At 46.9% G+C, this 15,290-nt stretch overlaps 2 protein-coding genes across 8 annotated transcripts in view; one reads left to right on the top strand and one right to left on the bottom strand.

Moving 5' to 3' along the window:
* Positions 1-350: 350 nt before the first annotated feature.
* Positions 351-2,257, bottom strand: DDX28 (DEAD-box helicase 28). The gene has a single exon (XM_059667684.1). It carries the CDS (start codon positions 2,166-2,168, stop codon positions 534-536), a length of 1,635 nt encoding a protein of 544 aa, XP_059523667.1. The 5' UTR covers positions 2,169-2,257; the 3' UTR covers positions 351-533.
* DUS2 (dihydrouridine synthase 2) overlaps positions 2,219-15,290 on the top strand; it is a 32,584-nt gene continuing 19,512 nt past the window's right edge. The window contains exons 1-6 of one of the 7 annotated variants that reach the window (XM_059667686.1): positions 2,225-2,321; positions 5,535-5,677; positions 8,059-8,104; positions 11,755-11,846; positions 12,605-12,648; positions 13,776-13,836. In XM_059667686.1, coding sequence (XP_059523669.1) covers positions 5,552-5,677; positions 8,059-8,104; positions 11,755-11,846; positions 12,605-12,648; positions 13,776-13,836 — 369 coding nt within the window. In that variant the 5' untranslated portion in view covers positions 2,225-2,321; positions 5,535-5,551. Of the gene's footprint in view, positions 2,322-2,359; positions 2,609-2,668; positions 2,936-4,075; positions 4,127-5,534; positions 5,678-8,058; positions 8,105-11,754; positions 11,847-12,604; positions 12,649-13,775; positions 13,837-15,290 lie in introns of those variants that run through there. The other 6 variants (XM_059667689.1, XM_059667687.1, XM_059667690.1 and 3 more) reach the window with 6 other exon arrangements.

Here is a 15,290-nt window from a genome sequence, read left to right as displayed (position 1 = left end):
TTCACTGTATATTTAGTACAATATTCTCTTTTGGCAAAGGATGCTCTGGCCCATTTCTGTTCTCTACAACCTGATCCTTTTCAGTGTGCAATAATATTTAAGTTGTTTTGTGGAGCATTATTTGCTTAACTATTCATTACTTCAGGCAAAGCTTATATAATGTTGCAAAGCCTGGAACCAAGGAGATAAGTGAGAGGATGCCATACGATATGCTTATTTTGCCAGTTTGGTGAAACAGTTTAATCCTGTCTCATCTTCCGTCACCAGGAGATGGGAAAGAAGGCAGAGCATTGGCTGAGCCACGCCAGCCGGGCCAAAACATCATTTTTTTGTTAGAAATCATGATACGATGCAAAGCCAAACTCTACTTTATTTTTCAAGACTCATGTGAAAAACTACAGTGAGCCATGCTCAGTAGCTCACCTTCCAATGCTGGCCAGTAACTCCCGGGATCTTCAGGGAGGTGACTGGGCAGCTGGGCGTGTCCTACTGAGAAGTTTGCTTATTCACCCAGCACACAGGGAGGATCCCTGTTAGGACACTGCATTCATGTCAGCCGGGACAAGGTTCTCTAGGGACCCCAGTCCTGGAAGGCTTCTCTTCCGGCGAGCTGCCAGCTCAATCTTCTGAACGAGGCTCACATCCCAGGGATGGGTAACAAAGCTGATGACGGTGCCCGGCACCTCACTCCCTACTCGGCCCACCCTTCCCGCTCTGTGGATGTAGTCCTGCAGGGTGAGGGGGAAATCATAATTGACAACTAGCTCCACCTGGGTGCTGTCCAGGCCGCGAGAGGCTATGTCCGTGCAGAGGAGAATGTCTCGGGAGCCCTTCTGGAAGCTCTTGAAGATACCTGCCCTCATCGCGGCCGGCATTTGTCCCTGCAGCCGTAGGTGCTGGATTTTGTGGTCATCCAGAATATATCCCAGCCAGTTCACAGTGCTGGAGCTATTACAGAACACCAGAACAGTTCCCGAGGAGCCGGTCTTATCTGCTCTGTCATGCTGCTTGAGGATCTGCACCAACTCGGGTAACTTCTCTGCTCCCTTCAGTCTCATAAATGTCTGTTTGACGTGAGGCATGATACAGTGGAGCTTGGAGCTGGTGATGGTGGTGAGAGAGTCCGAGTTAGAGATTTTACTCAGCAGCTGACCTGCACCCTTGGGAAATGTAGCCCCTACCAGCACCAACTGAGCTCTGGGATTGAAGGGGTCTTTTAAGTCATCGGAGCCTTCTGCTATATTGCTCCTCCCCAAGATGTACTCCACGAGTTCCAGGAAACTTTCATCCAACAGTGTATCTGCCTCATCCAATACCAAGAAGGTTAGCCGCTCTAGGTTGATCAGCTGACGTTTCAGAGCCTTCCACAAAGCCCCCGGAGTGGCGACGAGGACATCGGCTGGAGGCTGCCTGGACAGTTGCTGCGTGATCCTACTCATGCCACGGCCTCCCTCTAACTCCTGCACCCGGAGTCCCAAGGACCTGCCTAAGGGCTGGGCCACAGCCTGCACCTGTTCGGCTAATTCTCGCGACGGCACAAGGACCAGACCTCGGGGCGCAGGGGTGCTGGAGTCCAGGCTGGGTCGGCCCAAGAGCTGTTGAAGGAGAGGCAGTAGGTAGCTCAGAGTCTTGCCACTGCCCGTTTCCGCCGCGCAGAGGATGTGGCGGCCTCTAAGTATTGGGGGGATGGTACTCGACTGCACCGTGGTGGGCCGGACGACCTCGGGGGCAACCTCCTGCAGCGCGCGCAGCACTCGCGGCACCAGACCCAGATCGGCGAAGCTGTTGTCGTGCGAGAAGTTCCGCAAGGCTGGGGTCTCCTGTTGTGAGGGTTCGATGGAGAAGTGATCCGAGCGGGAGCGCCGGTTCTTCCAGCCCCGCGACGCGAGTGGCGCGGTCTCCCAACGACCCAGCGTGAGGCGCGCCGGCTGGTTAAACTCCGGCCGCCGCGCCGAGATGAGCAGCCGGCCAGGACGCACCAGCGCCGGCCGCGCGGAGCTCCGCTGCCGGCTCTGCCGCTGCTCCTGCAGCCGCTGTAGCGCCCGCGGGATGCGCACCACCGGCAGGGGCTCGTCGGGACCGCTAGCCGCCAGGTTCCGTCGAGGCGCCAGAAACCACCGAGCCGCAAGCCACGAGAGCGGCGGCGGCGGCGGCCGCGCTAGAGCCATATTTTTTTTCCCTTGGCGCTGGAGCGGCGCACGGCACTGACGTCACGGGCGCGCCAAGCCCCGCAGACGGTGGCCGGCGCGGCTCAGTTACGCACGCGGAATCGGCGAACCTTGAGGAAGGAGGGAGCATCCGTAGAGTTCAGCAGCAGCGAGGTCTGTAGTTCCGAACAGGGGTCGGCGACGTCCAGACCCGGGCCAGCCTTGGGGAAGGGTGCGCCATGGAGGCAGGACTGGGGGTCCGAGGAGACGCGGCGGAGGGGCCCTGGCCTTGGGGACCGGGAGGGCGGAGGGCTTCTGGTGACCGGGTGTCCACTCCCTGCGATTCTCCTTGGTGGCCCTCGCCGCCCGGTGATGGCTTGCTTGTCCAGCGCTGGTTCCCCTGGTGAACTCGAAGGTGTGGCGATGTTTTTCCAACTGTGGGCCCCGCGCAAAGTCTGGCAGTAAGTGTTTATTGAGAGTCTGAATGAATGGCCAGGCCTGGGAGCCGAGACAAGGGCCAGTTCCAGATCGAGGCTGAACCTCCCCCGAACTGCACCCAGCTGAGATCCCAGAGGGCAAGCTGATAGCCTTCAGCTTATTGTCTCAGTAAAGGTCTTCAGCCTTTATTTCAGCGGACGCATCGCTTCACACGTTTTCTCTTTTCACTCCACTCCACGGTCACCCCACCCAACTTGTGCAGTCAGCTGACCTCCACTGGCTTCCCAGTCAGATACGTAAATTACTTGAATAGTAGTGAGGGGGGTCCTGCTACCTTACGGAGTGATCAGGTATGTGGCTTGTCTCGCATAGCCCTGGTCAGGCAGAATATTTTACCTAAGTTCAGACGTTCAGGTGGCAAATATACCTTACGCTCGCCGTACTTCCTGAATAGAGCTGGAAAATGGGTGTTATCTATTCTGTAGTCCCCAGTGCCTGGGGTGGGAGATAAGGTAAATGTGGATTAATCACCCGGGAGGTTCTTAACATCTGGAGAAAGTGTTTTTAGTTTCATAAAATACCATTAAAGAGACCATTTTGATACATGAGCAGAGTTTCTGGAGAGTAACCTGTTAAACCAGTGGAGGAGAGAGCTTTGAGTAGTGACAGTGAACAGCCATTAATTTTACTTCTGTCACCCCCCCCCCCCGCCCCCGCCCTCTTGTGACACTGTCTGGAGGCATTTTTAGTTGTCACATCTGGGGAGGTGCTACTAGCATCTATCTAGGCCAGTGATGGCGAACCTTTTGAGCTCGGCGCGTCAGCATTTTGAAAAACCCTACCTTAACTCTGGTGCCGTGTCACGTATAGAATTTTTTTGATACTTGCAACCATAGTAAAACAAAGACATATTTTTGATGTTTATTTTATATATTTAAATGCCATTTAACAAAGAAAAATCAACCAAAAAATGAGTTCACGTGTCACCTCTGACACGCGTGTCATAGGTTCGCCATCACTGATCTAGTGGGTAGAGGCCAGGGATGCTGCTAAACGTTGTGCAATGCACAGGGCAGCCCCCACAAAAAAGAATTATCTGGCCTAAAATGTCAGGTTTGCTGTTGAGAAACCCTGCCTAGAGGAAGAGGATTGAAGAGAGGCTGAGGTTACCACATGTATTCTCACTTCGGGTAGGCTCATTTGCCATTGCAAACTCTTGTTCTGGCCCTGGACCATCCCCAAAATCTGTAGCAGGCACATCGATGTGGGAGAGACACATCGATTGGTTGCCTCCCACACACACCCCAACCCCAGGCTGGGGATGGAGCCTGCAATCCAGGTACATGGTCTTGACTGGAAATCAAACCCGAGACCCTTGGGTCCATGGGCTGATGCTCTAACCACTGAGCGAGATCGGCCAGGCAGAATTTACTCTTTACAGGTCGTCCGTCCCCCCCGCCGCCCCAACATAGATTCTGTTGGAGCCTCATATTCCAGAGGGAGAAGCTAGCCTCGATGTCTGGGGGCAGATTCCCATGCAGGTCTGCCTGATTCCAGAGTTCAGAATCTTAACAATATGCTGTATCGCCTCTTTCTCTTACAAATATGATGGATCATTTTAGTTTTTTCTCATTAACATATGCTTTGAGGAAAATAGAATATTCTCTAAATATTTAATTCTAACTCTAAATTTGTATATATTTTAAAAATATATATATATTATTTCTGAGAGGAAGGGAGAGGGAGAGAGAAACATCAATGATGAGAATCATTGATCGACTGCCTCCTGCATGCCCCCTACTGAGAATCGAGCCTGGGCATGTGTCCTTGACCAGAATTGAACTTGGGACACTTCAGTCCGCAGGCCGACCCTCTATCCGTTGAGCCAAACCTGCTAGGGCTAAATTTGTACTTTAAAGAAATCACCTTTTAAACAAGGTCACAGTCTCTGGGGAAATTGGCGTGGAGAGGACTGGTAAAGTTTTTCCATTCATCGCTTTCCCTGAATACTGTTATGTTCAATCTGAAAGCATTATAATTAAAAAGATGCTGTACCCACACAATTGAAATGGAGCTAAGATTGATGAGAAAGAAATTGGGAGTAATCAAAATGTGATAGAGGGGACCAGCCCTTAAAGGAATGGTACAAGAGATTGAGAATGTGCGACTAAAATGGTGATTTGGGTGTGACTTTAGGGCTGGGTGAGGGGTTGTGACAGTAAATGGGAAAAGAGTAGTTGTGACAATAACTGGGGAAGGGTGGGGGCTGCCTAGCTTCTCTGAGAGGAGACTTTTTGGAAGCAGGGCCTGTCAGGCACCGGGTCTAGTATGCCAGAGAGAATTCCCAGACCGACCACCCTACCAGAGGTGAGTGTTCAGTAACACCTTATGAAGCCGCTGCTAAGGGCCAGGTACTGGCCTCAGCGCTGGAAACCTGGCGGCGAACTAAGCAGCCACGCTCCTATCGTGTGGACCTTGTGGACACAAGGATTGTATCTGAGCTACAGGAAATGCAGAGTATTGTGAAAGCATGTGACCCGGGCCCTGAAGTTAGATGGTCAAGTAGGGAAGCCTGTATAAAGCCAAGAGGACCTTAGTCAGGGAGAGTGTTCCAGACAAAGAGAACTGCAGGTGCGTGGGGAAGGGCAGCAGAGAGCTTAGTTGGGAGACTTTAACAAAAGACCAAGGTGGCCAGAGCAGAGAGTGAGGGGGAATTTTTGTCTGTCTTGTTCTCTAATGTATCCCCAAAGACTAGGCTAGTGACTGGCACAGACTAGGCACTTGCTAAATGTTTATTGGATGAATGAATGAGCATGTGTTATTTTTTTGATCAGAGAAGAGGAAAACAAGGTAGTATGTGTTAATTGAAAGGAAGAAGGAAAGGCAGCCCGGGATAATGGAAGAGATTTACTCCATTTGAATTTCTGACTCTTGTTTTCCCTCCCTCAGGCTGGAACGGAAGAGGAATGATTGTGAACAGCCTCTCACTGTGCTACCACAACAAACTCATCTTAGCCCCTATGGTTCGGGTAGGGACTCTCCCAATGCGGCTGCTGGCCCTGGACTATGGAGCAGACATTGTGTACTGTGAGGTAAGGGGCTGCTGATTTTCTCGGAGAGCTTTTCCTCCCCATCTGTGGGTGGAAGTGGTCAGGATTGGGGCGGGGGCTTGGCAGAGTGGGCACTGACTTCACAGGTGCTCAGTGAAGGCAACAGAGGACAAAGACACACGATATTTATAAGTTCTATGAACCCTGCTTAGGGCCAGCAGCCTGGGTAGCATGGAAGGCCAGGTGGATAGATGACCATCGTGTCAGGTCACTGCCTGGGCCCCTATAGGATTTAATACACATTCAGTACGTGAATGAATGAACTAGAAGTTAGGAAGAGGAGGAAGAGGCCCAGATGCAGGCCAGGGAAGCTGGATGGGATTGGTTTGAGGAGCCATAGGATTTTCTGGTGGTGGTAGCTAGTGGACCAGCTAATTGCTGACTGTTCCAGAGAATATTAGGACTTCAGACCCAGGTTTAGAAAGCATCTGCTAGGAAAAATAGGATTACAGGATACTGGATTATGAGCGAGTATGAGCAGTGGTTTTCAACTGGGTATGTATCAGAATGATCTAGGCCAGCGGTTGCCAACCTTTCAGACCTCACAGACCACGAGTGGTCCTTGGGCCACCGGTTGGCGACCGCTGATCTAGGCACCCTAACCCCCAATCCTGATATGTCCCTCAAGTGCTTTTGATATTTCCATCTTTAAATGTCACTGAGGGTAGGGTGGAGTGGGGTGGGGACTGTGGCTGTAAAGGAGCCCTTGTGATGAAACTGTTCTTTGTCTTAGCTATAGCAATGTCAGTATCCTGGTAGTGACATTGAACTATATTTTTGTGAGATGTTATCCTTGGGCTTTCACTTTTTCTGTGCAGGCAGCATTTTCCTGGGACTCTAGAAAGTGGAATGAAACACCAGGAAGGAAGTGAGTGATTGCCTTGTAGCACAGAGCCTGTTCTAGACAAGGGGCTCTGTTTTTATGGCCCTGGCGAACTGATCTGTGTAATGAGTCGTGGAAGCTGGGCAGTGGGAGCAGTGCTGTCACAGGAAAGAGGTGGCCTGCCAAGTTCCAGATCCTCCATCAGCTACTTGTTTGGAATTTCTTAGGGTTGTTTCCAAGCACTTTGGAAGTCATGGACACGGGAATTTATGCGATAGCCTCAGAGTGCGGCCTTCCTTTCCTCCAGGGCCCTCCCTCCTGGTTGGTCCAAGCTGAGTTTTCCTAATGAGTGTGACCAATCCTTTCCTCCAGGGCTCTGCTCGAGTTAGGAGAAGAGGAAATACTGATTAAAACTCTTCGGCATGTTGGATGTGCTCATGCTCTGGAAGAGTCAGTATGGCTTATGAACAAAGGGGCTTCTGCTGGAGGAGACCGAGGCCCTCCGCCCAGACCTAGCCCCTGTGCAGAGCAGAGGCAGGAGACAGACTCCTGTTTTGTGTGGGTCGTTGGCTGGGCCCTAAGTACTGGGCATGACACAGTGTGATGCCTGGTGCCCTCTCGTGGATTCAGAGTTGCTCTGCAGGCCAGGCCAGGATTATTGTACTGTATTAGCTGCCGGGATGATCTTAACTGGGTTCACATGAGATGGCCCACCTGTGTGATTAGATAGTCAAACCACCCCACCCACCTGACAGGACTGGGTATAGGACTTAGGATATACCAGGCATGCAGGAACCTCCTCAAAAGCCCTGTAAAGCCCTCAGCTGGTAGAGGTGAAGAAAGGAAGCAGCAGCTCAGCAAAGGTCAAGGGACCAGTAATCCGATCCCCCACCAAGGTCTGCCCTATTGACAGGAGTTTCCCAGGAGTTCCTCAGATGTCATGTTTCTATTCCTTTTTATAAGAACAAGGGGATTCAGTGGCTCAGATTGTGAGGGGACACTTAGCTGTTGGACCTATACCTTTTAATAAGTAAGATCAAGGGAGAAGGCAAAGTTCTTTAAAAATATTTTTATTGATTTCAGAGAAGAAGGGAGAGGGACAGAGAGATAGAAACGTCAATGATCAGAAAAAATCATTGATCAGTTGGCTCTTGCACTCCCCCCATTGGGGATGGAGCCTGAAACCTGGGCGTGTGCAATGACCCAGAATCAAACCGAGTCACACTGGCTGGGCTAGAAGGCAGTGTTCTTAAGAGGCCCAGGTGTCCACATCCTGGGCTGTTGTATTCTCTCTGGCTCCCTTTCTAGGCCCAAATATCTCCGAGGTCCTTGGGAAGAGCAGCTGATTGAGGGAAGCTCATTCAGGCCCCTGCTTGCCTTGCTTGGGTGGGAGGTCAGCACTGTATGTCCCAAAAGCCATGATTTGTCGGTAGTAGGGTGACAGGCCAAGTCACCCCCATGATGTGTGCAGTGAAGGTCCTCCCCCAGTGCCCAGGGCCTATTGGAGGAGACTGACAAGTGCCCTCTGATTCCTCCGTAGGAGCTAATCGACCTCAAGATGCTCCAGTGCAAGAGAGTTGTCAATGGTGAGTGCAGCTCGGGTCCCAGGATTGTGTGTGTGCCCTGTCAGGCCCAAGCCGCGCTATCACTGCCCTTGTTTGTGGTGACAGGGTCCTTCGTCTTCTTGCCTGGCTGTGTAATTCTGTGGATCATGTGTTTCTTTGGGAGCAGTCACTGCTCTCCAGGGACCCTGACAAGAGCCACATAAGAATGCCTTCCACCCCTAGGCTTGTTGGCTTAGAAACTGCCAGTACAGGAAGGACCCTAGAAGTCCTGGGGTTGGGATGGACATGCTGCTTGCTAGTTGTGTGACCTTGGGCATGTCACATGACCTCGGACCAGTCACATGACCTCTCTGCCTCAGTTTCTTTAGCTGTAAAATGAAAATCATAATTCCTGTTTTACTTAAATCAGGATTGGCGTGAGGATCAAATAAGGTGAGGTACATGTAAGTACTTTGCAAATGAAAGTGGTTGTGCTAAATTGTGGTTTTGCTTATATTTTATTGAGGAGACTAATTCTGCTTTGATTAGAGGTGTGGTATTGTTTGAGGTTTTTGAGATGGCTACACATTCGTCAGATCTTACTACAAGTTCACGAGAAGTTGTGACTCAATTTTGTCTTTAATTGTTTTAGATTTATATTTCCCTTGTGCTGTGAAAAATTCAGTGTTACAGATCTAGAAAATGAAAATCTTCCATAATCTCATACTTGTAAAGATGATCACCAAGAGAAGAAATCTATACTTTTTTATGCACATTTAGTAAAACATGTATATGAAAATACAACGTGTTTGTATATCTCCCTTCTCGCCCCCTCAGTATCATGCTACTTGTTTTGCCGCTTACTTTTCTACTAGGACAGTGGTTGGCAAACTGCGGCTCGCGAGCCACGTGCGGCTCTTTGGCCCCTTGAATGTGGCTCTTCCTAAGCCTTAGGAGTACCCTAATTAAGTTAATAACAATGTACCTACCCATATAGTTTAAGTTTAAAAAATTTGGCTCTCAAAAGAAATTTCAATCATTGTACTGTTGATATTTGGCTCTGTTGACTAATGAGTTTGCCGACCACTGTACTAGGACATTTTCCCATGTCAGTACTTACAGATGACTATGTCAGAACTGATTTTCACCAGTGCTTTAACAGGGTGTCAGTATTTTGCTGTAATAAATAAATAGAACTTTAGTATATACACACTAAGTTTTTTTTTGTTGTTATTAAATATTTTTTTTAATCTTCACCTGAGGATATGTTTTTTTAAAACACTGATTTGAAAGAGAAACATCTATGTGAGAAACATTGATTGGTTGCCTCCCGTATGCACCCTGACCAGGGATCGAACCTCCAACCCAGGTATGTACCCTGATGGGGAATCAAACCTGCGACCTTTTGGTGTATGGGATGGCCCTCCAACCAACTGAGCCACCCGTTCAGAGCCCACACTAAGTTTTTGCGGTTCTTCTCTCAGACTTCTTACTGTCAGTGGTGAGCTGTCTCTGCTGCTGGAGATTGTATTGATTACCTCTCCCAACATGTCACTGCCTTTACCCCACCTTTTTAATCTTCTCATCTGTTCAGTGCTGGGAGGATAATAATAGCTTCTATTTCTAGAAGTGCATTGTTTGCATTAAAGATCTCACTTATTTCTCAAAATAAATGCATGAGGTAGGCATATTCTCCCATCTGCCACATTGGATCTCTTCCATGTACTGTTAGTCACCTTTGAAAGCTAATTATGAGAAAGCAAAAAAGAAAGCTAGTTAATGGTAATACCTGTTGTAGAGCTTTGTTATGAAGATCATATGAGAGTATTATTTGCAGGTGTTATGTTCTGCGAAGTTGCTGTCAACACCAAGTTTGTGAATACCGTACCATGGCTCCTAGGGGAAATATAGGCATACCTCATTTTATTGAATTTTACAGATATTGTGTGTTTTTTTACAAATGAATGTTTGTGGCAACCCTGCATCCAGTAAGTCTATTGGTGCCATTTTCCTCAACAACTTCAGATGATGGTTAGCGTTTTTTTAGCAACAAAATATATTTTTAAAATTATTTTTATTTCTTTATTTTTAATATATTTTATTTATCTCAGAGAGGAAGGGAGAGGAAGAGAGAAACATGAATGATGAGAGAGAATCATTGATCAGCTGCCTCCTGCACACCCCCTACTGGGGATCGAACTCGCAACCCTGGTCATGTGCCCTTGACCGGAATTGAACCCGGGACCCTTCAGTCTGACCCTTCAGGCCGACCCTCAATCCACTGAGCCAAACCGGCTAGGGCGCAACAAAATATTTTTAAATTAAGGTATCTACATTTTTTTAGATATAATGCTATTGTATACTCAATAGACTATAGTATAAACATAACTTTCTTATGCACTGGGAAACCAAAAAATTTGTGACTTGCCTTATTGAGATATTTACTGTTTGTGGTGGTCTGGCACTGAACCTCTAATATCTCCGAGGTATATCTGTATAGGTTTAGGTTCCTGCAAACCTCTGGAAACACGTTTTCATTAACAGATCAATACATAATCTTGTTTTATGTGTGCTTCTGTTTAAAAACACATACTTTAATATATTCTGCTGATCCATTAACATTGAACTCACAGCCAACAGCACTATAGCATGTCTGAACAAAGCTTATCTGACACGTGTTTTCTCTGTAAGGCACATCACAGCCTTTCTCTATGCTTGGGGCCATTTAAAACGATGAGATTGCCAGCAAAAATGTGGCATTAAATATACCACCATAAAGACACTTGTTTACAGTAATAGAGCTGAAACAAGAAAGCATAGTGGCCCAGCTGGTGTGGTTCAGTGGTTGAGCGTCAGCCCATGAACCAAGAGGTCACCGTTTGGATTCCCAGTCAGGGCACATGCCCGGATTGCGGGCTCGGTCCCCAGTAGGAAGCATGCATGAGGCAGCCGATCGATGTTTCCATCTCTCTATCCCTTTCCCTTCCTCTCTCTAAAATCAATAAAAACATATTTAAAGCAAACAACAACAGTTAAAAAAAGAAAAGGCGGAGTGGCCTTGTTTGACCTCAGCTGAGAACATGTACATCGGGTGACTGAATTTTCTGTGGCTCTATGAATGTCTGAGAACGACAGCGAAAAAGCCATGAGTATTGATTTTGGGATTACCAATAAATCTTAATGAACAGGTGTATTTGCAAATAGACAACTGCAAAAAAATAGGGATTGACTGTAATATAGTAAATCTCCACTCACAGTATCTGGCACCTGATAAGTAACTAAGAAATAGCAACTTTGTTGAGTTTTCAGAGTGACATCTTCTGAGAAAATTGGGTTAAAATCTGAAGCTCTGACAAGGTGCTCTATATGCACATTATTTTTTCAGTGTTTTACAATTGCAAAATGTAACAACCATACAGAGAAAGTTCAGAAAACACAGGCATGCAGTTTAACAAATAACTGTAAAACAACAACCAACCATCTAACTAGCCATCACCCAGGTCAGAAAATAGAACATCATTAGCCCCTCAGAAGTCCCCCATGTGCATACTGATTTCTTTTCAGAATGATGTACTTCTAACGCCCCCTTTTCCCTTTAAGCTGAGACTTTTGCTGTGTTTTCTTGCAGGGAGGAGGCTAGGTTGAACTTGCTTCTTCAGTGGGCGGGCCTGTCTGTTTGTGTTTTCTTGCAGAAGTGCTCAGCACAGTGGACTTTGTCGCCCCCGATGACCGAGTAGTATTCCGCACCTGCCAAAGAGAACAGAGCAGGGTCATCTTCCAGATGGTACGAGATCCCAGACCCCACCCATCACCCAAATTTGCCATCTCATGCCCTGAGCCGGGCCAGTGTTCGATGGCTGGGATTCAGTGCACCGTGGCGGCTTCCCGAAGACCCCTCTTTGACATTTTTCAAAGATCTGCTCATGAATGATTACACTGTTGGAGATAGTTTATGGAAATCAAGCTAGTACAGCAGTTTGTTACGTGTCTCCGGTCTCAAATTTAATGTCCTTAATTATAGGAATTATTTGTTTGGCATGACATATATTTTTAATCCCTACCATTAGTTTTTTTGTGTGTGAAGTCTGTATATATTTCCCATAGGAAGAAATTAGATTTATGATTAGTTACTGTTTATGGAAGGGTTGTGATGACTCTGTAGCTCTCTTCTCTCACTTTGGGCATTTCTTGGTGATTTTTTAGAATAGCTCCTGAGTTAGATTTTTGAAAAATTGACAACAATGAGTAAACATATGAAAAAGCAAATATAGCAAAATAGTACTTATAGAATCTAAGTGGTGAGTATATGATTGTTCACTATAAATTTTTTCAATTATTTTGTACATTTGAACGTATTCATAGACTGATGACATTTTCTAGGCCCTCTAGGTCCCCTTTTGGCCTTTGACAGTGAGCTAGTGTAGTGGACTGGTTGTTTAAGAGACCCCGGCTGGACTGCACTTGTTGATATGTGTGTGCCTGGTGTGCATGGATGTGTGCCTGTGTCAGGGTGGTGGTTGACACAGCCATTTGTGTTCCCAGGGGACTTCAGATGCAGAGCGAGCCCTTGCTGTGGCCAGACTTGTGTAAGTTCTTCCCTCTTTGGAACTACCTTTTGCTCTCCTGTGAGGCCTCACTATTCCTGGTGATGTTGGAGGTGACTAGCCTTCTAGTTCACTATCTCCTGTGTCCTGTCTAGTTTCCTTCTCTGCTTGTGGCATCTGAGGGCTGCTCCTGGATTCCTGTGTACCAACTGTGCCTAGATCCCAAATAACCTCCGAGTGGGTGCTTGCTCTTCAGTTTTTATTCATGAGGCTCCCTTTCCAAGGACTCTTATGACTATGAGCCCTGAGGTTTTACATCTCGTGAAGTGTAGGTTAGACTTATTGCTTCCTAAATTAACAAAGGCAGGAGACTGTTAGTTAATGAGTTAGATGGGCCTGGATTGGAATTCTGGCTTTGCCACTTGCTAACTGTGTGACTTTAGGTAACCTTGCTGAGAAATGAGACCAATACTATTACCCACTTTTGGGTAATAGTATTACCCACCTCTGGCATTCTAGGGAAAGGCGTTCTAGGTGGGAGAATGAGATCATGCACACAAATGCTTTGCAGTGTGTAGCACATTGTGAGTGCTTAGTAAGTATTAGCTATTGTTATTAATTACACTGAGGGTGAGAAGGGACTCATACACTAATTGCTGCTGGATCACAGCCTGTTAACTGTGTACATACCAGAAGATGAGGTAAGGGTCCTTTCTACATCTGAGAACTGTTTGGAGTAAGCCAATTGCATGACCCAGCCAACAAAGGCAGTCCTGTAACTTCCACCAGAATCGGTGCTCTAGGCAAGAGCTCTTATACTCACGTCACCTTTGTGCATGGCACATGGCTTTCCTCACCCCAGTCAGAACTGGAACTCTGTGACACTGTCACTCAGTATTTGTTACCTGATGTAACTCCGAAGTAGCAGAGTCCTCTACGACTAGCTCTGTGTACCAGTGTGACCACTTTATGCCATGCCCCTTGAGCTCTGCTTCGGGGAGGCAGTTGCACATTTTAGAGAGAGGATTTTTCAGCTTCTGACACCGAGGGTTGGTGTGTTTCAGGGCCAGGGACATGACAAGGGACTGATGAGCACAGACCTATGCCTTGGACTACCTTCTTTCCTTGGCTGGGATATTTACTACCTTTTCTCCTTCATGTTTTTCCAGAGAAAACGATGTGGCTGGTATTGACGTTAACATGGGCTGTCCAAAGGAATATTCCACCAAGGTAAGCTGAGTTCTTTATGCTCTTCCCAAATATTGGGTGCAGATTAAAGAGGACTAATGAGACATGACAACTAAGTACAGTACCTGACTCTGGACTAGATCTTGTACTAGGTGGGAAAATGCTCAAGAGGATATTATTAGATCAATGGGCAAAATTGGAATATAGACCACGACAGATTAGCTAAAAATACTGTATCAATATAAATTTATATAGCCCTAGCCGGTTTGGCCTACTGGATAGAGCATTGGTCTGTGGACCAAAGGGTCCCGGGTTCGATTCTGGTCAAGGGCACGTACCTTGGTTGCAGGCTTCTCGGCCCAGGCCCTGGCCCTGGTCGGGGTGTGGGGGTGGGGAAGGCAACCAATCGATGTGTTTCTCTCACATCGATGTTTCTGTCTGTCTTGCCCTCCCTCTTCCACTCTCCCTAAAAAAATAAATAACTAAATCAATGGAAAAATATCCTCGGGTGAGGATTAACAACAACAACTATATATAAATTTATATAGTTAATAACTCTTTGGTTTTATAATAATATCCCTATTCTTATAAAATATGCAGCAAAATATTTAGGGGACAAGGGCTATGATATATTTAACTTTACCCTCAAATGATTCAGGAAAAATGTTATATACACATACATCTAGATATATACATGCACATATACACATAAACACACACATGCACACAGAGCACTTATGCCCATTTGTTTTAAGTGATATGTGTTAAAAGAAAAATAATGTGAACGGGGCTTGGTCTTTTCATGAATAACACCAAGATATATATATATATATTTTAAGTATGTTTTTATTGTATTGATTTCAGAGAGAGGAAAGGAGAGGGAGAGAGGGATAGAGACATTAATGATGAAAGAGAATCATTGATCGGCTGCATTCTGCACTCCCCCTAGTGGGGATCAAGCCCACAACCGAGGCATGTGCCCTGACCTGGAATCGAACTGTATGACCTGGTTCATGGGTCGATGCTCAAAGTACTGAGCCAAACCACCAGGCAAGACATACATTTTTTTTTTTAAATAGAGGATGCAGTACATGTGTCCCCATTGTTATATCAGAAGATCAGACCAGAGTGCTAGTATAGCTCAGAAAGGAACAGAAGGGCAACGCTTAAACTTGAGATTTTACAGGAAAACGTGGTAAGGAGGTTTGGGACCCTGCAGGCAGAAGGAGTGGCATAGCAGGGGCTTAGATACCGACATGAGGAAGAGGCAGAGAACCTCGATTTGACCAGAGAGTTGGAGAGTAGGAGATGAAGAGGAAACAGGAGCACAGGATTAGAAATTTTGTTTGGGACAAGAGTAGTTGGCCTTGGATTTTCAATATCGCTGGCCTTTTGTGAACAGAAAGGCATGCGATCAGAAACTTAGTTATGTTTTTCCAAATACATATGTGAGTAGAAATACTGGGAGCCATGTGTCTTGTGGATTGATGTGGAAA

The sequence above is a fragment of the Myotis daubentonii genome, chromosome 15 (assembly GCF_963259705.1).
Source record: "Myotis daubentonii chromosome 15, mMyoDau2.1, whole genome shotgun sequence".
In the NCBI taxonomy this organism is placed as follows: domain Eukaryota; kingdom Metazoa; phylum Chordata; class Mammalia; order Chiroptera; family Vespertilionidae; genus Myotis; species Myotis daubentonii.
This window is presented reverse-complemented; position numbering and strand designations above follow the sequence as displayed.

Bases quoted from the DNA above. Each gene is read 5' to 3' on its own strand.
- DDX28 (XM_059667684.1), bottom strand. From the start codon at position 2,168: ATGGCTCTAGCGCGGCCGCCGCCGCCGCCGCTCTCGTGGCTTGCGGCT.